The sequence below is a fragment of the Loxodonta africana genome, chromosome 6 (genome assembly GCF_030014295.1).
Source record: "Loxodonta africana isolate mLoxAfr1 chromosome 6, mLoxAfr1.hap2, whole genome shotgun sequence".
In the NCBI taxonomy this organism is placed as follows: Eukaryota; Metazoa; Chordata; class Mammalia; order Proboscidea; family Elephantidae; genus Loxodonta; species Loxodonta africana.
This window is the reverse complement of record NC_087347.1, coordinates 67,660,487-67,687,612: the sequence shown is the minus strand read 5'-3', so window position 1 is coordinate 67,687,612 and position 27,126 is coordinate 67,660,487. Positions and strand designations below refer to the sequence as shown.

Here is a 27,126-nt window from a genome sequence, read left to right as displayed (position 1 = left end):
TCTGTCTTTGGAAGGCCCATCCATGTTCAACTCCTCAATGATACAGGAGATTCTTGTTTCGTGGTAATTTGTGTTTTGTCTTATGTACCTACTGCATTGTAAATTCTTTAAGGAAAAAAATGGCATTCTGTTCATTCATTCTATTCTATTCCTTCTTACAGTAGCACACAGTCCTGTGACCAGTAAGAGATCAATGCACGTTTTCAAATTAAATAAATATACTCTTTGATCCATATTTATGGGAAGGTAAGATGTGGATTTAAGAAACGAGAAGATCTACACAGTTACTATATTAAAAAGTCACGAGTGTCCACTAGTTTTCAAATAATGATGACTTCACATTTTCTTCACTTAAGGAGATTTTAGACTACCCAAAGACTACCTAATTTCCTATCTGGTGAGCAAGTTTATCATTTTTAGTTTGGTTAAACTGATACTTCCCTGCTGTATTTAAAGACTGGACAGAGTGAATTGCCTTGTTCTGCTGTGAAGATCAAAGTCTACAGCCTTCAGCACGGATTACACCTTAACATAAAGAAAAATCCTCAGAACTGGACAGAGAAGCAACATCATGATAAATGGAGAAAATACTGAAGTGGTGAAAGATTTCATTTTACTTGGATCCACAATCAATGCCCATGGAAGCAGCAGTCAACAAATCAGAGGACATATTGCTTTGGGCAAATCTGCTGCAAAAGGCCTCTTTAAAGTATTAAAATGCAAAGACGTCACCTTAAGGATGAAGGTGCATCTGATACAAGCTGTGGTATTTTTAATCCCCTCATTGCATGTGAAAGCTGGATAATGAATAAGGAAGATCCAAGAAGAACTGATGCCTTTGAATTACTGTGCTGGTGAAAAATACTGACCATACCATGGACTGCCAGAAGAATGAACAAATCTGCCTTGGAAGAAGTTCAGTCAGAATATCCCTTAGAAGTGAGAATGGTGACACTTGTCTCACATACTTTGGACATGTTACCAGGAGGGATCAGTCCCTGGAGAAGGACACCATGTTTGGTAAAATAGAGGGTCAGCAAAAATGAGGAAGACCCTCAACGAGATGGACTGACACAGTGGCTGCAACAACGGGCTCAAACACAGCAATGATTCTAAGGATGGTACAGGATCAAGCAGTATTTTGTTAACAGCTGTGCATTATTACTTATTGCTGTCCAGTGTGCACTGCACTCTTACTTGTGGCTTAGGCCCTCAGTGTGAGGCTCATTTTGCTCACCCTAAGATCAATAAAACCTATTGTCTTCTAGTCGATTCCATCTCGTAGAGACCCTGTTGGACAGAATAGAACTGACCCACAGGGATTCCAAGGCTGTAAATCTTTACAGAAGCTGACTGCCACATCTTTCTCCTGCGGAACAGCTGGTGGGTTTGAACTGCTGACATTTCAGTTAGCAGCCAAGTGCTTTTAACCACGGTGCAGTGGTTAAAGCTTGGCTGCTAACCAAAAGCTCAACAGTTTGAATTCACCAGACATTCCTTGGAAACCCTATGGGGCAGCTCTACTCTGTTCTACAGGGTTGCTATGAGTTAGAATCATCTCCACCACAACAGGTTTGGTTTTTTTGTTTGTTTATATCCTCAATGTCTATGTCAAAGAAAGGACAGTGATCTCTTCTGTTTCCCGGATTCCCAACTGGACTATACCCATCACACTCCTGTCCCAGAGCCCTCCCGGCCCCCTCCACGCCTCAGGGAAAACCAACACTGCAGGTAACAAACAGCCCTGTTGCCATCATTTTCAGTTAGACACTTCATAAGCTGATTAAGGACTTGTCTTTTGAACATTCTAAAACATTTTTAAGCATGTACAGCATGCACACTGGTAATTTCATCAGAGCCTGAAAAGCAGATGGTTTGATCAAAGGAAAGATATGACCTCACTCCCTGCCGGCAATTCTTTACATGAACTGAAAATAAATTAATAGAATTCCACAAGTCACCCAGGAATGAATCTTAATACTTTGCAGTCATATTAAGTGATGGGACAAGGACTAAAGGTAGGTAACGAAAACTTGGTTGAACCATAGCGTCATGCCCTGTCAGTCTGGTCTGATTCTGAAGCAACACTACTCATCTGCTGCTTGATTTGGGGGGTAGTGGTCTAGCTCTAACAATCTGTGGTTCTATAATTTGCATTGAAAATACTGATTGACCTTTGGGGCTTTCTTTACGAGAAAAGATGAGGCGGTGCCTGTTCTGTGGCGTATAAGCTACGTCGGATTATTCCTAACGTAGATTTTGACTTTTCCAACCATTATAGATGCTCAGAAATGACAGACTGTGAAGGCTTCTTCAGATATTTGTTAGAAATTCCATAATGGGAGCATTTTCTCCCTTACTCATTGATCTAGTAGAGGAAAGAGGAGGAGGAAGAAAATGACTGATTTACTTTTCCCCAAAGAGCAGAGACACGTTGACTTGTGGCTCAAAAACAGACTGTCCTACTTGCTATATGGGAACAGTTGCCCTATTTTTGCATCTGTCACAATCAGGGCTGGGGGAGGGGAACAAATCCCAATGTTAATGTGTTCTAATGATACTTTCCGGAAAACAGCAAGTTGTTTTCAAACCTTTCATAAATTACTATTGGCAGCCCATCTGGATTGGGAGCTGAACCAGATGGCACGCACTTGACAGGTTACTCTGTCTCATCAGAAGGAATCAGCTGATCATATTTTTCTGTCTACGGACAAATTATACTTCATAAATGGAAAAAAAAAATCTTCCTTATCTTTAAAAATCACTTCTTTTTTTAACAGGGACCCAAATAGTGGTTTCCTTTATGTTTACAATCTTCTTTATTTTGTAGGAACCAACGGCGGCGCTCTAGTTTGCATCCCTACTTTGAAAAAGTGCCATTTATACTGTACAAGTGAAATGCATATGTTTTCACAACAATTTTTTTTTTCTGATTTAAGTTATACATACTGAGAATCTCTCCCCACCAGACAAAAATATCATACACTAGTGCGTGCGCATGTGCATGCATACACACGCTCACACACACATATACATCATTTACATACTTTCAACAATGAAGAAATACAAATTGTTAAATGCAGCCGAAGCAGTAGGCCTCTTGGGCCCTGGTCTGGACAGGTATAGGTGGTTGGAAGTACCATTCCTATGAGGCCATAGAGATCAAAACATGTCCTACATGAAAGGAACCATAGCTGGAATTCTATCTGAAATTAGCAACAGGGATAGCATTCTCCTCACTTGTAAAGGAGTTTAAAAAACTCTACAGCCAACTGCTAATGGGAGGCCGCTGAATCAGACATAGGCCATAGCAGGGCAGTCAGGAACCACAGTAAGCCCCCCCTCCTCCCCTGGTTTCCTAAATGCATCCTGAGAGCTATAATATTTCATGGCAGCTTGTGTGACTCTGAACAAAAGAAGACTAGCTCTGGACTGGAGGCCCTGTGAGTCCAGATGGAGGTCCTTGCTAAGCTGCTAAAGGGGAAAGAGCAAAGAGGACAGAACAAAACAAGCAAAAGAAAGGCAAACAATGAAGACTTCTCACTCAAGTTAAGAGTGTAACCCAAAATATCAAGACGAGGAAAATCAATGATAAGAAACTCAACACAAGAGATAAATATACTCTAGCTGAAGGGAAGATAAGTAGGGAAAACTGAAAATGACTTTAAAGTAAATATACCTAGGATCCATAATAATAATAATAAAAAACAAGAAACTGTGGGGAAAAAACTGTCAGAAATAAAACACAAAAGAGTTAGTATAAAATTCTAGAGGTGAAACCAATATAGTTATTAAAACCGAAAAACACCAATGAATGAACACAAGGGAAAATTAACAGAAGAGAAAATTAGCCTAAGGGATTCACTCAGAATGCAATGCAAAGAGCCAGAGAGATAAAAAACATGAAAGAGAAGAAAACTGAAAAACAGGCTGAGAGGTTCCAACACTTTTCTAGCAGAAGTTATAAAAGAGAGAAGAGCAGAAAAGCAATATTTAAAGAGCGAAGTGCTGAAAAGTTTTCATGATTTATCACATAAATCCTCAGATAAAAAGGGCACAAGAGCTAAACAGATAAATACTCTCATTTGAGATAATTTGGATAATATAAAAATGTTTCAATATGTTCCTTCCAAAAAGCTTTCCTCTGCAGTCTTCCCCACAACCCAAAGTTGGTATTATGCCATATGCACAATTCAAATCCTACTTTTAACCCCTTGAAAATATATTGTGAGGATAATGGCTATGTTTTTAAATATTTTTTCAAGAGCACCATTTTTATCTGGCTTTTTAGAATATTTCATTATGTGTTTAGCCCTTAAGCTATTCCAACATTTCCATATTTGGGGGAATATTCAGGTGGCTTTCAGAATGCACTAGTATAAATAGTACTGTGATGAGCATACTGTTCATAAATATGTTCACTCACCTCTCCTGTGTTGGTGTGTTTTCCTCCTAAACCTTTGAATTTGAGAGAGCTCCTCCTTCATCACCTACAGACTGAGATTTCTGCCCTTCAGTCAGGTTTCCTCTGTAGGCTCTGGGTTCCAGATCTTTCTTTGTCATGTAAATGAGGCAGTATTAGTATAGGATGTGTTTTAAGTCAATCTCTTTTGAAATACAAAAGAGCAGATTGAGCACACAAGGAAGGAATCAAGCAGAGATGGGGGAAGATAAATGCCAGGCCACATGAAGATCAGCAAGTAACAGAGGAGCTGAAGCTGGAAAGAGACAAGGATCTCACCCCAGAGCCAACAAGGACAGAAAGCCTTGCCCTAGAGCTGGCGCCCTTCTTACTTCTAGGTCCTTGTTAGAAGGCAGATCAGCATCATAAATTAACACATTCACAGAGTGAGTAACTCCTACCTTATAGGAACCTAACCCAGATACTCCTAGATTTAATGGAAACTATAAAATTTGATTGTCTTTCATACCAAAAGTTCCAGAAATGATAAAAACCTAACAATGTTAACAGGCCTAGATTGCAGTTATGACATTTACTTAACCTCTAAAAAGAATGTCTTAATATAGACATGAAAATATTTGGAAAGAAGCTGAGTTAACACTGTCATAAGACCTCAACTTTGTAATTTTCTAAATTTCAGTATCTGACATTTACCATCTAAATACATCATCAATCTTTAAAAAAAAAATGTTATTTTAAGTTCTTAAATGATTGGTACAGTTCTTATAAAACATAATCATAAATGAATCTATTAGGAAAGGAATATTCTGTTTCTTTGTTTTATTTTGTTTGGGGGGTAAAGATTGCTATTCTTTGTTTTCCATTAAAATATTTTAGTATTGTTATGCACTGAATTGTGTCCCCCAAAAATATAACCTGTGGTTATAATCCCATTTGGAAACAGGCTTCTTTGTTATGTAAATGAGGCAGTATTACTGTAGGATGTGTTTTAAGTCAATCTCTTTTGAAATATAAAAGCAGACTGGGCACACAAGGAAGCAAGCAAGTAGAGATGGGGGAAGATAAATGCCAGGCCACATGAAGATCACCAAGTAACAGAGGAGCTGAAGCTGGAAAGAGACAAGGATCTCACCCCAGAGCCAACAAGGACAGAAAGCCTTCCCCTAGAGCGGGCGCCCTGAATTCAGACTTCCAGCCTCCTAAACTGTGAAAAAATAAATTTCTGGTTGTTAAGCCACCCACTTGTGACATTTCTGTTATAGCAGTGCTAGATAACTAAGATAAGTATTTTCACTGTGTTAGAGGCTCCCCCCCGCTTTTTTTTTTAAAGGGTTCCGTTTAATGTTATACCAGCCCATTAATATTTCAAATCAATCCAACTACTGTGTAAGTACTAAGTTAAAAAAAAAACTTAGTACTTACACAGTAGTTGGATTGATTTGAAATATTAAGGAAACATAAAAGAGGTTTCCTGCCTGGCTTCAGCCCTCAAGGTTGGCAGATTCTGGAATAGGAGACGACATTGCCACAAGTGAAACAGACCAAGGAATAATTCAGAGCAGCACTGAACGAAAAGATAAGCCACGAGACACACCTGACAAATACAAAGGAACTCAAAGGAAGTATTATAAAGTATTAGATTTTATTCTTCTTAGTCCAAAGATCTGGACCCTTTTCCCATCTTAGTCTATCAAGTTCAACAACTGTTCACAGCCCTCTCGGATCCCACTCCTTCACTCCATCTCTCCTGACCACAGAAGCTGGATTATGTCTCCCTTCTCTGAAGAGGTGGCCCCAACGCCCACTGTCTTCATGGCTCCCTTGGAGCCTGAAGCACACTCCTGCAAGGGATAGTTCCCTGACTGGAAGTTAGTGAGGTTCTGGAGAGTCAGGGCCAGGTTTAAGTGTTCTTGACTGATCTCTATGTGAGGCCTGGTGTTGACATGTCTTATGAGATGTTAATATGTAGGTTCAATAATTTTGTGAAATGATCTTAAAGTAAAACTTCACAGAGAATTGAGACTGGAGTTGAAATCACAAGACAGATGGACTCCAATTCAGGTGCACCAGAATGAAAAAGAACTCATGTTCACTAAGTGGTCAGGCTCCTTGTTACTGAAAAAAGTTAAATGAAAGGAGTAGACAGAGCTAGCAACCTAACATAGCGGTTCAGACCTGGATTCAAAGACTCACTCTACCACTTACTACCTGTGTGAATAAAAACCTTTCTGTGTTTCAGTTTCCTTATCTGCAAAATAAGGACAATGATAATAACAGTGCCCATATCACAAGGTAGTTGAGAATTAAATTTGCTAATGTGTACAAAGCACACAAATGTTTGCTATCACTGCTAATGCGTATTTGAACACAGTCTGGCTTACACTTAACTTTTTGATCTTGTCTTACACCCTTCCTCCCTTAGTGCCCTCTGTTCCAACCACACTGGTGCCTGCTGTTGCTCAGCCTGGTGGACTTCCAGATACTTGCTTGGCGGATCTTCTTAAAGAACCGTTCCCTGACTATGATGTCTACAGTGGTCCCCTCACCCTAGTCACTCTATCCCATTTCACTTTTACATTTTTTCATACTCACTGCTGAACACGATGACATCATTTATTGAATTACTCGTTGGTTGACTACTTTTCCCCACCATAAGCAGCGTGTGAGCAGACACTTTGCCTATCCGATTAGATGTTTGGGAGTATCTCAGACACAACAGACAATCAATAAATAGTTTTGGAATGAATAAGTAAATGAGTGAATGAATCTGACTTAAGATTACCATCCACAATCTCGACCAAGGAAAGTAGTGGTAGCCAATATAAATGAAAATCATGGGAAGAGAAAGCAAAATCCCAATGACTTCTGTTTTTATTTCTCTGTAAAATATGAAAATATGAAGAACTAGAATTAAGAAAGTAATAATAAATATTGGACCATAAACAATACTTAAAGATATACCAAAGCAAAAACAGTCAGCATGAAGTTTATAAGCTTAAAACCATCATGATAAATCAGAGTGAAAACTGGTACAGTCTTTCAAGCAAGGATAGAAAATGAGTCAATACTGATTACAAGTTTGCTTGTATAGCCTAAGGAAATTTTAGCAAACGGGAGAGGCAAATGATTACTTCAGAAGATAGCATGGTACTACAAGTATCTGTATGCTTTTGAGCTCCACTGAATCGCTAACTGCACTGAAGGAAAAAAAAAGAGCCCTCATTATTGTCAAATTATGGAAAATTCCATCCTCACACGGGGCTCCAAATCCAGCACTTCCAACACCAGCAGCTTCCTGTGGCTTAATAAATGGCAGGATTCTGCATGACTGCAGGCCACCTTTGTTCTGTATTAATAACAGGGCTCAAGGATGATGCCAAGCAAGGCCCAGGAAGAGGTGAGGAGAACTGGGAGCTGTGAGCTTCCAGTTTCACTGTAATTCTAAGTTTGACCATTGTCACATACTATTACAGGCAACTTGCATTATAACTAAGTGCAAATGAATGCAGTAAAATGTCTTTCAAATTAAAGTATGTTTAGGTTATATGAAGTGGAAAAATGTTATTGTTATCCTCTAAGAAGCCAAAAAACAATGACTCAAAATTAAGGGATTACAGACAGGAAATAGGAAAGGCCAAGAAACATGTCAATAACCACTATATTGTGAAAAAAAAAAAAAAATTGTGAGGCTGCTAGAATTTCAAATGTGCTTGATTTCTGTGTAAGGAAAGAATGGGCCTATTCCGACTAAGGTAGTAATTACAGAACAACAGTGACAAAGATCTCGGATTAACTGAAGAAGCATCATCTCAAATAAATGTGAACTTCTTAGGGCTTTTTTTTTTTTTGACTAAAGGAAAAATAATCAGATTAAAGGCCTCTGATATTAAGACAGGCAAGAGATCAGGCTGGCTATAATTAAATAGCCTCTGACTCAGTATTCTTGGAATTTAAACCTAACTGCAGACCACCATTTTGCAGACCACCATACAACTTTTACTGGTGGCACTCAAGGACTACTTGTGACTAACAAACTACGCGCTTAGATAAGGGGCCATATTTCCTATTCCTACATGTTTGACCAGCTACAAATTACCGATAACCCTCCGGAGTTGTTTTTCAAGTACCCCACCAGGTGAAGAGCACGCGCAGTAAAAATAAGGTAACCTATGAATGACCTTCCACATGAGATAATCATGAGCAGGGATCCCTTGCTGGGACTTGAACCAGGATCTAGAGACATCACGCATGTGCAACATCCCAGAATATGTCTTGTTCCACACCCCAGCAGCCCTCACGACAGACTCCATCTTAGTTCCAACAACCTCTGTGAGGAAATCCATCTTGAATTCCAACTGCTTGTGCATTTGATTTTCATAACCCCTCCCTTCTCCTGGAAATCCCCACCCAACTAATGAATGAAGAAAACCTTTTACAAACCCTAGGAAATCCATTATTCATGAGAGACTGGAGGCTGGCTTCGGTGGAAACCCCTCTCTATCTCTCCGTCAGGAGCCTCTTTACCTTCTTTCTGTCACTAATAAACCTTTGTTTGTGTGGAACCTCTGAGCCTCTCCGGATCATTCTTGGTCAGAAGAAGATAAGAACCTAGGCAAGGCTTAGTCCCAAGCTGGGAAGCCTTGTCCTGCAACAATATTGCTACCTGCCTCAGTCTTAAAATTCTGCCTTTTGCTAATCCATTGCTGTCAGGTCGATTCTGACTCATATAGACACTGCACTATTTTAATATAAATGCTCATCATTCCTATTTCAAATACCTTCCTCAGTTAAGGAATACAGCAACTTGGTGCAGCTGACTCTATTGTAATCATTTGAAACTATCGTGTGATTCTTTGTATTTTGCTTTTAAAGCTGTCTGTTTAGAAGGTGAAAAAGAAAAGTGAAGTACTAATTGTTGATGGCGCACTCCCTACATGCTAAGAGTGGTGCTATCGTTTTCAACTTAAAAAAAATTACAAAATGTATTATCTCCATTTTACAGATGAGTAAACTAAGACTCTGAGAAGTTTAAAAGTCATGGCCTTATTTTGCCCCTCAGAATGCATTAAATAAATCCCCTCCTTCGATACAAAGCCTAAAATTTCTTAGCCACTTCAGCTTTCAGACGTTTGGTGATGGGAACCTTAGCGTTTTGTTTCCTAATAGGATGGCTTACACTCAGAAGTCTCAGAAGCCATCTTGATGTTCAATAACATGCACTTTCCTCTGTTGGAATTTACATTTATCTCCACTGCCATCACTCTAAACCCCACAGTCACTCCATCTGGCTGCAACCAGAAATCTCCTTCACAGGTTCTAGTTCTCTCACATGGTGGTGACCCACACTGCTGAACACATGAATCATTAGATAAGGAAGGGAAGCAAGTCCCAAATGGAATGACTGAGGTCAGCAGCTGTGTGGCTCTAGTTTGCAACTGAGATTCTAATGCATTTCAATTCGGTTATTTATGGATTTCTTTCAACACCTATCCTCCTAATCAAAAATGTCCTTTACCACGTAATCACTTCTTTCTTCCTACGGTGCTCTCTGTAAAATGGAAGTAATATTGATGTGTAAGTATTGTGAAATCTCAAGGCAACCCAACACCTCTGAACTACTATGAATATTTATACATCCTGGATGTTGACAGAAACCATACTGCTAATTACCATTACTATTTTTTTTTAATCCAGTTACCTAACCATTAATTCAGGTTTCCTGAAATGGAACTTAATTATTGCTTATTCTATGAAGACCCAATCTAAAGCCTGAAGTCCAGAACTATAGACAACCCTCTGAAAAACAATATATATGTAAAAATTAAGACTACACAGAGCAAAACAATGAGACTAGCTAAGTAAATAAACACACCTATCATTACAAAATGGATGGCCAAAAACAGTTACTAAAATCTCAAAGCTACAATGTATGTAAAAATAAAACTAATTATTCTCTTAAATTTAAGTGTTAAAGATAAATCATTACTAATTACAGCAAATAGGAAAAAGTTTAGCAGTAATAAATTGTGATTATCTTTCTAACTCCAAGATCTAAACACAAAACTGAAGCAGGAACTGGCTTTATTCTCCTGCCTTAAACCACTAGAAAAATAGACAAAATATATGAAACAATGGTTTTCAGACATTTAGCAACACCTCGCACAGGGCTGTGAATTTTGAGAGAGGAGAAAACAAGAAAGGTGAGCCTTGCAATTGCACCAGCTTATCCTGAAAGGTTACTTCCAGACCATAGCTTGGGGAAGGGGAACCAAACAAACCCTGAGGCCACCCCATAGAATATCTTCTCCACGGTCCAGACATTTGGTCCTGGAAAACTGGACCTTTAGCAGGGGTGGTAAGAGAGGAAGTGCAGTAACCATACTTTGGACCAAGACAGGAGTGTGCTGGGTCTTCCGGAGTCAAGTGGACACCACCATTACCTGATGCATGACCTGGAGCTAAAGTAAAAAAGAAAAGAAAAGAAAAAACACCTGTTGTCATGGAGTTGATTCCAACTCATAGCAACCCTACGGAGCAGGGTAGAACTGCTCCATAGGGTTTCCAAGGCTGTAATCTTTATAGAAGCAGACTGCCACATCTTTCTCCCACGAAGTGGCTGGTGGGTTTGAACCACCAACCTTTTGGTTAGCAGCTGAGTACTCACCCACTGTGCCAGCAGGGATCTCTTGGAGCTAAAGTAAAGAAACAAGAGCTACACCTGTTAGTTTTTCAATGGGGATACTCAATTGCCCTTCAGCTTTCTGGCTTCTGCTGGAAGACCATGGATCATTCCTAATCTTGGTTTTGTGTGATCCCACAGCAACCATCACAGGCCCTGGATCAAATACATCTGTCTGGATTCAGACTGTCTTCTGAAAAAAAGAATTCCCCAAACTCAAATTCACTAAATGAACATTTTTAAGCACATCGAAAAGAGAAGAGAACAAGGGATTTAAACAGATAAAATAATTTTCCCATACTGCATTTATTTCCTTGCTCCACAAACTGTATGGCTTTGGGTTTCAAGGAGACTGTGGATATGGAAGATGAATAACTGGGCTTAACCCATGTGCACAAATCTTTCTGTCCCTCTCTGTCAAAACGTAAGCCCTGTCTTTATTTGTTCCTAGCCAATATCTGTTCCATCATCTGTCCTGCCATCTCCCCTTTGTCTTCCAGTTTCTGTTCTTTCCCATACTTTCCCATTTCATTCTTTTTCTGTTTCTGCTTCTTTTCATTCTCACTCAACTCTAAGCTCTCACTGACACCGTACATGCTCATAAAAATGACCTGCCTAGCACACTGGAGAGCATGGGGTCTAGGACATGTGCACTTGGACTCAAATTCTGGCTCTACCATTAATTGACTGTGTGACCTTGTGTAAGTTACTTAACCTCTCCGTGTCTCAGTTACCTTATTTGTAACTGCAAACATTAATAGTATGTGCCTTGTAGATTTCTATGAGGGTTGGCGATACAATACAACTAAAGCTCTTAGCACAGTCCCTGGCACATGGTGAGTTTCTTACAAATGTGAACTATTTTTATTAATATCACCTTTTACTTGGGGTTTTGTTTAGGGTACCATGAAGGTCATAAATAAAATCATGGTACTTTTATTTAAAAAGGGAAAGGATCTACCTAAGGCTCATGAAATACCAGGGAGGAAGAAACTCTATGGAGATACTAGAACATAAAAAGCATTGAGGTCTAAAGCTCTGTTTTCAATTTTGTCCATTTCCTCTCCCCTGTTCAGAAACTCGTAGTGAGAAAGCTTTAGCATCTTTGAGTCCTCGGCTCAGAATATGGCCTCACTTCTGGATGAGCAATGCTGTGTTCACAATCGCTGTTGACCAAAATTCAAAAGATCCTTTTAAGCCATGTCATAATGCAGCAAAAACATCAGAAACAGGAAAAAATCATGCAATCTTATTTTTTAATAGGTTATGGAAACTGTGAAAAAGCTTGCTGCACTGAGGAAGAATAGGCTTTACTTACCTGCAGGAGTCTACTTCGCTGATTAAAGCTCGCCCCTTCTGCAAAGCCTCAGCTGTGCAGTCTTTAATTTCTCTGTGTAATTCCTCGTGCCTCGCTGCCAAGACAGGCAGACTTAAACCTTCTGATTTAAGGAGCTTAAGGTAAGCTTCGACTCTTCCAAGTACATCAAATGCCTGCCAAACAAAACATACTTTCATTTTCAGCTTTTCTAGTTTAAAATCTACATCATTGTGTACACAAAAAACTAGAGATTAAGCCAGGCTGTTAAATTTATTAGTTTGACGACAACCAAAAACAACAATCTCAGTGTTGGAAAACAGTTATATAGCTTTAAGACTACATTTAGGAAAAGTAGTCATAGCTTAGTTTCACAGAGATAAATATCAACACCCCAAAACTACCAAAATAGTATACATTGAGAATGTATCTACAGGACACAAGTAGTTCTAACTGCACAGAATCGAAGAGTCAGGTTTAATTTTTTGTGCATTTATACTACATACAAGTAACGTGTGAGATAGTTAAAAATATTCTTCAGCCTTTCATAACCTAAACGTCCCTGTAAAATTCTTAAAAGGTCATTTCTCAGTATATTGCAGTTTGAGCCCAGAACACTATGTGGCAATATTGAGAAAATTACTAATGTGCTTCTCCCCTTTGCCTTTTCAGGTGTAAGACCTTTGGCCTACTCCATCCAGGACATCCATCTGACTATAGGGGAGGTAAGAATTTGATCCTCAATAGTGCAGAGAGAAAGATCAAGGTAATATTTCAATTCTTACATGCAAAATAGGATTATGCAGAAAAAACATAGCTTTGCAAACCAAGATACTGTCTTGAGAGGAAATCTTTATGAATTCCTTTATTTTCTTTATTAGCGGATCAACAACCAAGCATGGGAGATTAAGTTTATAGAGTTCACACAGAGTAGGAGATATCCCTTTGGCCATTAAGGCTTTGCTGGTATTAAGATGGAAAAGTATACGTATGATATAAAGGTACTAAAAGAGGACTGTGGAAATAGGAGAAAAAGAGAAGAGATTTCAGTGGTCTTCATGGGTATCCTGATATTCCCATTTTTGAACTTTAGCCTGGAAAGCCTGTGATGAGTTAACAGAACTTAACATTAAGGAGGCTCTTGCCATACTGCCCTTTGGAACTACTGAAAAAGGCAGCCTTACAAGATGTCCCATACCAATCTGGGAAACAGCCTCAACATGTAAGCTTGACAGTGCCACATAATAAGGCAGGGGCTCGAAGTCTAGCCTTCCTGGGTTTCTGAGATGGCAGCCAGTGAGCTTGACAGAGGCCCACCAGAGTGGAGTAGGAAGACCCAACAGACAATGCTGGAAAAGATTCCCAGATTGTGGGAAATGACAGCAGATGGCTTCATGAGTCTTACACCACTGAGACCTGGGAGAGGCCAGGACAGCAAGGCTGAGCTGACTGAGAGAACACTGCTCAAGCCAAATATAGGGGCTGCAGCTGTGGAGACGCGTAAAAGCACCTATTCTTCTACTCCTGCTGCCATCTTAGGGTGTGAGTTTTAATGGCAGAATTGGAACTGGACAAAGATTGAATTTACAAATCAAATTTCTCAAACACTATCCCATTATTTATATGTTAATGTTCTGTTCTCCCACCAATGTCTTCATGTCTCTCAAGTCTACTATTTCTATTTGCTTAGAATGTTTTAAAAAAAATCCCATTTACATAATAGCTGTACTATGGGTTTCACAATTGCTTTTTATTCGGTCAACGAATATTTTAAAAATATAAAACCTGCTGAGGTTTAGACCCATTTTCCTTAAGAGTTCTGGGAGGCAGCAAGAAATTATCCATTACACGATTGTGAAAACAAAGTCTCAAAGAGATTAAGTAAACTGGACCAAGTGACATTGCTACTCAGTGGCAGACTGGAATTTACACCCAATTTGTCCCGCCCTGAGGTCTCTGGACTATGGTGCCATATGGCAAAGAATTACGATGGAGGCTTTGGAAAGAAGGGGTATGTCAGAGAAGTATGAAATCTTGAGTGGAAAAGGTAGGATTTTTTATTTTTATTGTGCTGTGTAAGTGAAAGTTTACAAATCTGAAAAGGTAGGATTTTAAAATTCAATTTTTATAAATAAGTGTCTGCCTTTTGTACTTATAGATGACAAAAGATAAAAGGAAGGCTGAGTGATTTCTCTTATGCTATGTAAGACCGTAAAAGAAAAAAATATTTTATTAAAGGAACTTTGAACCTGAAAAACTCCTCCTTATCTGATCCCTCCTCTTTCCTGAGGTTGGCAACTAGGCCAAACGCAGCAAGATGCTGACATTTCAGATGTAATTGGTTTCAGTTACTCCCTTGATCTTTCCATAACTCACTGCAATACCACTTGGCAATCACCACTGTTTCTAGAATTTTGTTCTATATTTTAAAATTTTATTGCTTATTTTGAATAAAGTGAAGGCTCATGTTAACTAAGAGTTTCAAAGTCAGTACATCGAGTAAAAATCTGGTGCAGTAAAAATTACATTTGAACTCCCTTAAATCACCACTAAAAGTTTAACATATAAGGTTTAGTATTTATAATAATTCATATTCACATTTGGGATTAAGAACCACTTAGCTGGACTAACCCACAAAGGAAGAAATAAAAGGAAGGTTTATATGTAAATGTCGGGCATTCATACCTTTCTTCCTTTAAAATAATCTCCAGTTTCTAGTTTAAGTAGAGAAAGGATGGAAAATTCCAAAATACTTTTTTCTTGCCTACAAGTTTAACTCCATTCTGTTTTAATACTAAGCTATTACAACCTTCATACATGTTATGTTTGTTTTGAGAATTATATAAAAGTAACCAGGGCATGAAGGCAGGCCAAGTAGTAAGTACTCAGAAAATATTTGCTGGCTGCTACTCTAAATCATGATTGATTGGACACATCTTTGAAGAGTCACTGAGAAGGGCTTAGCCTGTCATTCGTCCCACATGGGCCTTTCCTCTTGTGGCCCCACTGAACAACTGCCACTCTCATATCCTTGAGCGCTGGTGTCATCTACATAGGAGTTAGATCCCAAAGCCACAGGTACAATAAGTGCATGTGTGATGTGACCACACTATTCCTGAATGCTATCATAAAAGTATTATTTCTTAATAACATGAAAATAAACTGAAGGGCCAGATGTTCACTAGGAGGAAATGATGTATCAAGGTACAGGATAATCTAAAACTTAAAATCAAAATAGCCAAATTTTCTTCCAGAGGTTCTAATCGAAAAGACTAAAGTGTTATGAAGGCCTTTACTAATGGTATGTCCTACGTATCACACTTAACAGAACTATGGCAGTAGGAAGGGGGTGAGTGGTTTTATTCCTTCACTAGCTCAACAAATACATTTGCACATGGGTTGGGTGTTGCAAGAGAGCTTAATCCTTAACCTTAATCATAGTCTAACCCTAATGGGAATAGTCTGTAGACACAGAAATAACAGTTGAATTTCTTGGCTTTAAAAGTAGACAGTATTTTTTATTGTATTTTAGATGAAGGTTTACAGAGCAAACTAGTTTCTCACTAGACAATACACATATTGTTTTGTGACACTGGTTGCCAACCCCATGACATGTCAACACTCTCCCCTTCTCGACCGTGGGTTCCCCATTACCAGCTTTCTTGTCCCCGCGCCCCCCGCCCCCAGCCTTCTTTTCCTTGCCCCTGGGCTGGTGTGCTCTTTAGTCTCGTTTTATAAAAACAGACAATTTTTCAAGATTATTCTCTCTCTCTCTTTCTACTGGTTTCATTCTGCAGTCTCTGGCTTCTGACCAGAAAAATGTTAGCAACCACGTGCTTCTATCTTTTGAGACTTTTATTGGAATCACTTTCACTTTGTACACAAATTTAAAGATCTCTCTCTCTCCTATTCTGTCATATTCCATGTCCTTAAGCAATTTCTCAGCCATCAGCCATGTCAACTTGCTCCTCAAGGCTATAGTCTGACCTTTAATTTAAATCAACCTTTGAAAGCTAATTTCTCTTATTCCACACAACTAGGTTAGCCAAGTTAGAATTTGAGGAGGGACCCATGTGCCAATTCCAGGAATGATCTAAGTATCATTGTTCCCACTTAATCTATCCCCAAAATAGAACTGAATGCTTTTCTGTTTACCCATATCCATAAGGAACCTGATATACCGGACCCAGCCAGGAAAGAGTCTTTCTGCCCTGCACATGGTACAGTGCAGGTTATTTCTAGCAATAAGAACACTGTGACCCTCATATAAACTCCTTTGGAATTAATGTTTCCCCTTTAGTTTTCCTCTCCATGTCCCCCCCTTTCTTCAAGTCTTACACATGCAGGTCAAATAAAGCTTTTATAATTGGATTGGAAAAAACAAAGATATAAGCACAAGGATAATATTTTGTCCCTCCAGGTTCCAGCAATTCTTAACTACTTTATACAGTACCACTCAGTTCTTAGGCAAAAAAGGAGAAGACAAATAAGCTCTTTTTAGACTTGCTTTGGAAATAACTAAGGAGTTACACAGTTTTTGTTCTTTAAGATGTCAGTAAAGCTCTTTCATTTTTCCCTTGTTAAGTACAGGATCCAAGGCAGTCTGCATCAAATCAGATAGAGATGGTATCAGGCCATGGAACATTTTATTATTTTAAAAATATCTGGGGGACTATTAATTTAAGCAAGAACACAAGTTATCTCACATAGTTCTTTTATCCTGCTGCTTTACAAAGATGTTTATTTAAGGAATGTTGTGTTTGTTTCTTGGCTGATTTGAAGAGAATCAATATACTTTTTAAAAACCTGCAGAACTTTGAAAATTACCTTTCATGAATCTAAAGGCTGGAGGATGAGTTTGGTTGTATGGAACTTGTATAAAACTACCAAGGAAAACCCAAACCAAACCCACTGCCATGGAGTCGGTTCCAACTCATAGTGACCCTACAGGGCAGAGTAGAACTGCCCTAAGGGTTTTCAAGGAGTGGCTGGATGATTTGAATTGCCGACCTTTTGGTTTGGTTAGCAGCCTGAAATTCAACTCGGCTTCAAATTAGAGCACTGAATTCTATTGCCTGTGGAGTGTCAGATTTCTCCTAAGTTCAGTTTTTGTTAACATGGAAAGCTTCAGTTTCCTTTCCTAAACATGACCTGAGATACTTTTGGTGGCTCTCAGTCTGGCAAGCTGATTCTTAATTCAGGTCCTGCACAAAATCTGGCAGATCTTTCAAGTGCCAGAAAGATCAGGGGCATAATGGCGATGTGGTTTTCAGCTCCAAATATTTGCTGCCCCCTATCGCTAATGCTCTGCAGTCCCCGGGTGGTGTAAACTCTAGGGCAACTGGTTTTTAACGCTGCTTTTTTTTCAGACTATCCCTTCCCTCTCAAAGGCTGCTGTTGCTGTGCCCCAGAACGCCTTCCATTTTACAAGAATTACTGGTATTAATGAGAGGTGTTTAAAAACCTTAGCATCTAAAGCAGGTTTTTGCCTCGCAATATGAAAAGCTGAAAAAACACTGGAGAGGAAGAGGTTTGAACTGAAAGAGGTATGCATCTGAAGCATTTTTATCAACTGGGAACAGAGGAAGTTTGCACTGACCATCTCTTACACCCTCAGAGAAAAGGCCACCTTGAAGATAGACAAACTAGACCCATTATGTAGACCTTTAGGCATCTGGTCACCGTGTTTATAATTTCTGGTTTCTTTTACCTAAATTAACCTAAATTATTTTAGGATAAAAAATGTCCATTTATAATGGACAAAGCATTTATTTTTTCATCTATTCCACAAATATTTATTGAAGCCTTCGGACCACGTACTCTGTTAGGTGCTGGGGATATGAAAATGAAGAAAAATATTTAAGATTACATGCATATATAATGACAAAATAATGGCTAGCACTTAACGAGTTTCTATGCAACAGCCATATATTAGCTCATTTAGGCAGCAAAATGACTCTTGGAGGTAAGAATAATTATTGTTCCTGTTTTATAGATTAAAAAAAGCCAGATGCACAGGGATGTTAAGTAATTGCCCAAGGTTACAGAGCTAATAAAGGATGAACCCAGATACATACCCAGGGAGTCTGGCTCCAAAGCCCATGCACTTAATCAATGTTACTTTGGCAAAGTATCATACTACAAAGCATTTCTTAATTTTCACTTAATAACTAACAATTTCATTTATGTATTTGTACTCCAACTCCAAAGATTTTGTACAATTTATCACTAATAATATTTCCTAAGGTGGATACAGATTATTAGGTCTATTTTTAAAAAGAGAAAATTCGAGTTCAAAAACAAACTAAATTGTTACATGGCCATTTATTCATTCCTCCAACAAAAATTTTTGAACATCAGGTTGCACTATAAAGATGACTAAGACACTCTCTTTCTAAGGAAGAGAGAGAAATACTATGGGAACAATAGGAAATGAGCAATTAACACCTGGAGACTTGGGAGGTAATATATCTAGTAACCAAGTCCCTTTATACAACACTACTTGCCCTCTCAGGTATGACTCAAAGATTGAGCTTGAAATTTGTGTTCCTTGTGCATAATTACACTCTCCTTATTCAAAATGATCTCAGCCCAAGTACCCTGGATCAATACTATCCTTTATGTACAATGTAGTATAGTTTACCCTGAAATTCTGCTGTTTATAATATTTCACTACTCTCAATCTTTCAAATAATTACTGAGCATCTACTACATGGAAGGTACTGTTCCAAGTGTTCTAGTGAACACAACGTAAAATGAGCTTCTTACCCTTGAACTTTTGTGTGTGTGTGTGTATATATATATTCATACTCACACTGACCCTACAGGATGCAAGAGAACTGTCCCATAGGGTTTCTAAGGCTGTAAATCTTTACAGAAGCCAACTGCCAAACATCTTTCTCCCACAGAGTGGCTAGTGGTTGCTATGAGTCAGAACTGACTCAATGGCAGTACCATCAAGTTTATATATATATATATATATATATGAGACATATGAATGAACATAGTATATGTATTCGTATATATGTGTATGTGTATTATATGTATATATGTGTATATATACTCAACTCATTGCTGTCATGCCACTTCTGACTCATAGTGGCCCCACAGGGTAGAACTGCCCTATAGGGTTTCCAAAGAGTGGCAGGTGGATTTGAACTGCCGACCTTTTGGTCAGCAGCCACTGCTCTTAACTACTGTGCCACCAAGGTCCGTCCGTAAAGATTACAGCCAAGAAAACTCTATGGGGTCTCTATGAGTCGGAATCCACTTGATGGCAACGGGTTTGGTTTTTTGGTTTGGGTGTTGACAATTGGCCCCTACTTGTACTGGTTGTTAAGTAATTTATCAAATAGACTCACCAAACACAGTAGTTTGTGTTTGTTTAAAGCTTCTAAGTAGTTGGTCTAAAAATAGAAGAAAGTATCTCAGGTTCTTGAGAAAACTGAATATGGCGAACTCTCCACTTGAATTCAGTGACTGGTTTATGAAAAGCATCAGTAGCAAATTCCCTAAGGTCCTGTGTTCTAACACTGCCACCTGCTGCTCATTCCAGGTAAAAACTGCCACACCTCAAGCCAAAGGCTACAGATGCTCCCTCTAAGTGAGAAACACTCATGAACCTTGGGTAGTTATCAACCCCTAAGAGGAATGAAGAAAAACCCTGTGGCGTCATGGTTAAGGCTTGGCTGCTAACTGAAAAGTCAGAGGTGCAAACCCACCAGTAGCTCTGCAGGAGAAAAGACCTAGTGATCGGCTCCCATAAAGATTACAACCTAGGAAGCCCTGTGGGGCAGTTCTACTCTGCCCTATACAGTAGCTATGAGCCACAATCTCCTTGATGGCACACAACAACCGCAGGGCTGAAAGATAATCAGTTGCACTTCTGGAGCCACAGAGTAAAGACAGTGGGGGAACTGCTGTCAATGTGGACAATTAGGCGGTAATTACATTTCAACGAACTTCACAAATTAGGGAAATATATAAATGGATTTTTGTATGTTTTGTTCTTTGCTAACATCTAGATTTGTATTTGTTGAGAGAGAGAGTCCTCCATGGGTCTTTCGTGCTCCTACACATCTTGCTGGATATGCCAAGAATGCACGGCCCTGATCCCTTTTTATCTGGGTCATTTCTCAGTGTTGTACTTGTAGCCAGCAATCTTCAGAGTTAAAGCAATTTCTTTCTCTCTCTGAGACAAAAACGAAATGAAAAACAGGCTTGCTTACTGCTGGCTATAAAACAGTGCGTTCCCCAAGGTTAGGGTTCCTCTCCTGCAACACCACCTACTACGTGTGCAGATACTCATCTAGGCCTATCTGCATCACCTCCTTGGGAATCGGGGCTTGGGGAACTGATGTGACATGCTGACACTCCAGCTACTGCTTTTGTAATAAAGCCTCTCAGCTCTGACCCAGAAGTCAAGTACCTCTGTCAGCATTCATGAAACTGTGTCACGTTAACTTGTTAGCTGGCAAGTAGGGTAAAACCTCACACCCCTCAAAGATCTTGACAGCACGACTTCATATAGGGATGGGAATGCTCACAGTCAGGAAAACCCAGAGCACTCAAAGTACAATGAAGTGAATTTTCAAAAGAAAAATTCAGTGCTTCAGAGGTAAATAATTGATGATCTAAATTAAAAATACTCCTTCACTAGGTTAAACAGAACTTTCAGACTGAAAAAATGTTTTAAGCGATTCTGAAATTAAATTTCTATATCCAGCCCTTTATTTTAACTAGGATTATTTATGGGTGTTACAGCAAAAATTGGGTAAAGTGATGAGATTTTTATAAGATTTGGGGATTCCTTAATACAAAGCAAAAAGAAAAATGCCATTTACAAGTCTTGAGAAAAGTTTCCTTCTTTAGTTTAAATGGCTTTGCCCACAAAATAATCTCATCATTGATTGTTTCTTAATAATATGGTGAATAATTCATTTCAAGAGTTATAATTAAATGTCCACTTTCCAAACTCCAGCTTCTATTTTTTGCTGAGGTAAAAGTATCCATCATCTTTCACATTGAATTCTTAGAGTTGGAGTTAGAAACTGTTTCTTTGATGCTTTGAAAAGGATAGAAAAAAATTCTACAACTTTCTGAGTGCCACTTGGCTGCATACAGAGAATGCTATAATATGGATAAATCCTAACTGAGCTTACTATAACTTGAATAGTTAGCATACCATGGCATTCAAATGATTAAACATTAGGACGTAGGAATCAGAAGCCTTTGGGGTTAAGAAACATGAATTCTCTTCCTAGGATCTGACCTGAATTACTTTTAGTTTGAGAAAGCAACCATCCTATTCTTCATTTTTAGAACTGCTATTGCAAGAGATATTAATCCTTCTACTTCAAGGCCCTGGCAAGGTTCCAAATAATGAGAGCGAGTGAAAGAACTGGAATGAAAAAGAGAGAGAGAAACTATATTTTACAAGGTTATGAACTATAGAGTTTGTACTCGAAGCACTGTTGTATTGTAGCAACATATTCTATAACTGTTTTCCTTAGAAACAACATTCACTGACTGGCAGATGACCCATTCATCTTGTAGAATGAGCGTGCAACTGTAAGTTTGGTATTGTTGTTAGGTGCCTTTGAGTCGGTTCCAACTTATAGAGATCCTGAGTAAACAGAATGAAACACTGCCCAGTCCTGCACCATCCTCACAATTGTTGCTATGTTTGAACCCACTGTTGCAGCCACTGTGACAATCCATCTCGTTGAGGGTGTTCCTCTTTTTCACTCACCTTCTAGTTAAACCAGAACAAAACCTGTTGCCATCAAGTCGATTCCAACTCACAGTAACCCTATAGACAGAGAACTGCCCCACAGAATTTCCAAGGAGCAGTTGGTTGGTGGATCTGAACTGCCAACCTTTTGATTAGCAGCCAAGCTCTTAACCACTGCACCACTGGGCTTCAACCCTCTTGTTAAAAAGTCTCTTATTCAAAGATAGGGCTGTTGATGAGAAATAATCAGCACCTGCCATATACTTAAGCCAACCACTCCAACTATATGCTGTCTCTTTCCTCTCTTAAAACAAAAAAATCACAAATAATAGACAATAAATTTTCTTCAATATATTTTCACCATAATTCTAGTGGCTCTATTTTGAGATTTTACTATATGCCCTTTTCAAAAAGCTTCCAATTGGTAAGGGAGTTCAAAAGTAAGTAATTATTTCAATATATACCAGGACATTGTGTTTACAGTGATGGTGTAGTAACTTTAGATTGTAATGTACCTAGCTTCCAGGGATTTCCCCATTCATTTCCTCTCAAACAATGTCCATTTTTTAAAACACCAGTGAAACTGTAGGTATTAAACAAATCTAATACTATAGTTTTAAGGTGCACATCAGATGGAAAAACACAGAAAACTCCTTTAAGTAATATGACCAACTTCATATACTGAGACCTACACAAGTGATGTGATCATGTGAACATTACCTATCATTAAACAGAAACCACCTGCTATAATCAATATTAAATGACTAAACTAGGAGAAGGAGAATACTTCTCACACTCAAAAAGACCTGGAGATAATCCGAAGCAGGATTTCCCTCTGGCTGACTTAAAAAGGCAAGATCATGGCAGGGTGGTCAGACTGAGACATCTGTTTTAGGCTTATGGTTTGCATGCAGAACGCTTTCAGTATTCGTGTCTTTTTGACAGAAGATTAAATAAATGACAAAGATCTTTTGGTAAAAGTTTCAAGATTTTTTTTTTTAAACTTTGATATATTTTACATTAATTCTCTTCCCTCCATGAGAAACACTACAATGTGGACACCAACGTCCCCCAAGCAGAACAATTACAGCTCTAAGACATAACCGTCATTGTAGGATTTTTCTTAAGTAACTCTTCAAATGCCAAATTACAGTCTCTTAATTTTTGAGAACCAAATAATGGTCACAATAGAAATGCATTTTAAAAGCTCTTCCTTGGGGAGAGGCAGAGCCAAGATGGCAGAGTAGCCAGACACTTCCAGTGAACCCTCTTACGACAAAGACCCAAAAGAACAAGTGAAACGATTATATTTGTGACAAGCTAGGAGCCCTGAACATCAAAGGCAAAGTCAGAAAATGGACTGAGCGGCACAGGGGAGAGAGAGAGGGCTCAGAAGTAGAGAGGAGTTGCCAGACCAGAATCCCCTGGAACCCTCAGGTTGTGGTGGGCTGGTGGTAGCGTTCTGGCCGCAGTTTCCTCAGGGACAAACAGCCAGCCACACAGCCTACACACACCTCCTGAACCAGAGAAGAACAATGCTCTCGGTAAAAGCTAAGTACTTGCATGTATTTTACCGTGCCCCCAGCCCCCAAGCCAGCTTCAGTGGCTGTTGATTTCCCTGGGCCTGAGAGAGGTCCTGCTACGTGCTCTGAGCCATTCTCCCGGCCCTGGAGAAGAAATAAATTCACAATTCGGGAAAAGATAATCTGCCAGCTCCACTAACCTGGGGAGCTAAGGAGAGAAGTAGCTCCTGTCCAGGCATAAACACTCCATGGACTTTGAATACCTTTCCCCCCTACATGGACCTCTGTGGGCCTATTTCAGGAGAAGAGGCCCTTGTTGGCAGATTGCAACTGTTTCAGCTGTGCAGTGGAGAGGTGGATGTTTGATGTTTGACACCACTTTGCCTATTAAACAGGGTCCTCACCTACCCACATCGGGGGCCTAAGAACTAGTGGCTCCACTCAGGTCACCTGGCAACCTGCTACAGGCGTCCAAGAATAACTGGTACCTCGCAGTCCTTACAACCAAAAGCTCTGCATGCCCATGGTCTGTCTACAGAACCCACTCCTCTGTGCGCTTTAGGGGACAGGAGCATGCTATCCTCACAGACACTCGGGACAGCTGTCAGTACCTTGCCTTGTTCAAAGCATGACCCCCTGCTGCAACCAGATACCAGTACCTACACCAATCACCCCTGCCCCTCTAAGACTGTAGGACAGAGCCTGTAGCACACACTTGATGACCAACTACCTGTACACCTAAGCTGAATCCATACAAGAAAAGTGAATGGACTTCTAGATTCATATACATGATAACAGTTCTAGTCATCTGGAGACAGGATGTTAGAGCTTCAAAAGTGAAAATAATCAAGCTAGCTCACTCAAACAACCTATCTGGACATATCAAAACAAAACAAAGCAAGAAGCTAGGATACAGTAAGCAAACATAAAATAAACTAATACAATAACTTATAGATGGCTCGGAGACAACAGCCAAAATCAAATCACATAAAGAAGCAGACCATGATCACTTCAACAAGATCTCAAAACAAAGAATCAAGGGATCTTCCAGATGAAGGCACCTTCCTGGAATTACCAGATGCAGAAGACCTATGATCAATATACAGAACTCTTCAAGACATCGGGAATGAGGTCAGGAAGGAGATCAGGCAATACGGAGAACAAGCCAAGGAACACACAGATAAAGAAATTAAAAATGTTATTCAAGAACATAATGAAAATTTAATAAGCTGTAAGAATCCACAGAGAGACAGCAATCAGAAATTAAGAAGATTAACAATACAATTACAGAATTAGACAACTCAATAGAAAGTCAGAGGACCAGAATTGAGCAAGTGGATGGCAGAATTGGTGAGACTGAAGATAAAGCACTTGGTACCAATACATTTGAAGAAAAATCAGACAAAAGAATGAAAAATAAATAAAGAAACCTGAAGAATCATGTGGGACTTTATCAAGAGAAATAATCTATGAGTGATTGGAGTACCAGAACAAGGAGGGATAACAGAAAATCCAGAGAGAATTGTGGAAGATTTGTTGGCAGAAAACTTCCCTGATACCGTGAAAGATATCGAGCTCCACATAAGATAGGCCTTAATAGAAAGTCACCAAGACATATTATAATCAAACTTGCCAAAACCAAAGATAAAGAGAGAATTTTAAGAGCACGTAGGGATAAACGAAAAGTCACCTACAAAGGAGAGTCAGTAAGAATAAGCTCGAACTACTCAGCAGAAACCATGCAGGCAAGAAGGCAATGGGATTACTTACATAACGCACTGAAGGAAAAAAATTGCCACCGAAGAATCATATATACAGCAAGATTGCCTCTCAAATATGAAGGTGAAATTAGGACATTTCCAGACAAACAGAAGTTTAGGGAATTCGTAAAAACAAACCAAAACTACATGAAATACTAAAGGGAGTTTTCTGGTTACAAAATCAGTAACTTCAGATATCAACCTAAGAATGGAACACTAGACAGAGCAATCAGAGGTCAACCCAGATAGGGAAATCACAAAAATAAATCAAAATTAAAAAACGCTCAAAACAGGGAAACAGTGATGTCATTATGTAAAGGAAGACAACATTAAAACAATAAAGAGGGACTAAGAAATGTAGTCATAGGTCTTTCATATGGAGAAGACAACAAGGCAATATAAAGAAATAAAATTCGGTTTAAACTTAGAAAAACAGGGGTAAATGTTAAGGCAACCACAATGGAGACTAGCAATCCTACTCGCCAAAACAAAATACAAGAAAAAAATAGAGACTCAGCAGAAACAAAATCAACAACAACAAATAAGAGGAAAAGACAATATATAAAGATAAACTACTCAGCACAAAAACTCATACCTATCGAAATTACACTGAATGTAAATGGACTAAACGCACCAATAAAGAGACAGAGAGTGGCAGAATGGATAAAAAAACACAATCCATCTACATGCTGCCTACAAGAGACACACCTTAGACTTAGAGACACAAACTAAAACTCAAAGGATGAAAAAAAAAATACATCAAGCAAACAACAATCAAAAAAGAGCAGGAGTGGCAATATTAATTTCTAACAAAATAGACTTTAAAGTTAAATCCACCACAAAGGATAAGGAAGGACACTATATAATGGTTAAAGGGAGAATATAACCATATTAAATATTTATGCACCTAATGACAGGGCTGCAAGATAAATAAAACAAACTCTTAACAGCACTGAAAAGTGAGATACACAGCTCCACAATTATAGTAGGAATCTTCAACACACCACTTTTGGTGAAGGACAGAACATCCAGAAAGAAGCTCAATAAAGACATGGAAGAGCTAAATGCCACAATCAACCAATCTGACCTCATAGACATATAGTGAACACTCCACCCAAGAGCAGCCAAGTATACTTTCTTTTCCAACGCACGTGGAACATTCACTAGAATAGACCACATATGAGGTCATAAAGCAGGCCTTAGCAGAATCCAAAATATTGAAATATTACAAAGCATCTTCTGTGACCATAAGGCCATAAAAGTAGAAATCAATAACAGAAAAAGCAGGGAAAAGAAATCGGACACGTGGAAACTGAACAATACCCTGCTCAAAAACGACTGGGGTATAGTAGACATCAAGGATGGAATAAAGAAATTCATAGACCCCAATGAGAATGAAAACACTTACTATCAGAACCTTTAGGACACGCGAAACTAGTGCTCAGAGGTCAATTTATATCAATAAATGCACACATACAAAAAGAAGAAAGGGCCAAAATCAAAGAATTATCCCTATAACTTGAACAAATAAAGAGCAAAAAAAGAAAGCCTCAGGCACCAAAAGAAAGCAAATAATAACAATTAGAGCAGAATTAAATGAAATAGAGAACAGAAAAACAATTTAAAGAGTTAACGAAAGCCGGTTCTTTGAAAAAATTGATAAACCGTTGGCCAAAAGGACAAAAGACAGGAG

General features: G+C 38.9%; 1 protein-coding gene across 1 annotated transcript in view; it reads right to left on the bottom strand.

The window, feature by feature from the left end:
* Nucleotides 1-27,126, bottom strand: part of CCDC141 (coiled-coil domain containing 141) — a 230,846-nt gene that overhangs the window by 76,659 nt on the left and 127,061 nt on the right. Inside the window, exon 8 of the mRNA XM_003405968.3 lies at nucleotides 12,421-12,593. Coding sequence (XP_003406016.2) covers nucleotides 12,421-12,593 — 173 coding nt within the window. The remainder of the gene's footprint in view (nucleotides 1-12,420; nucleotides 12,594-27,126) is intronic.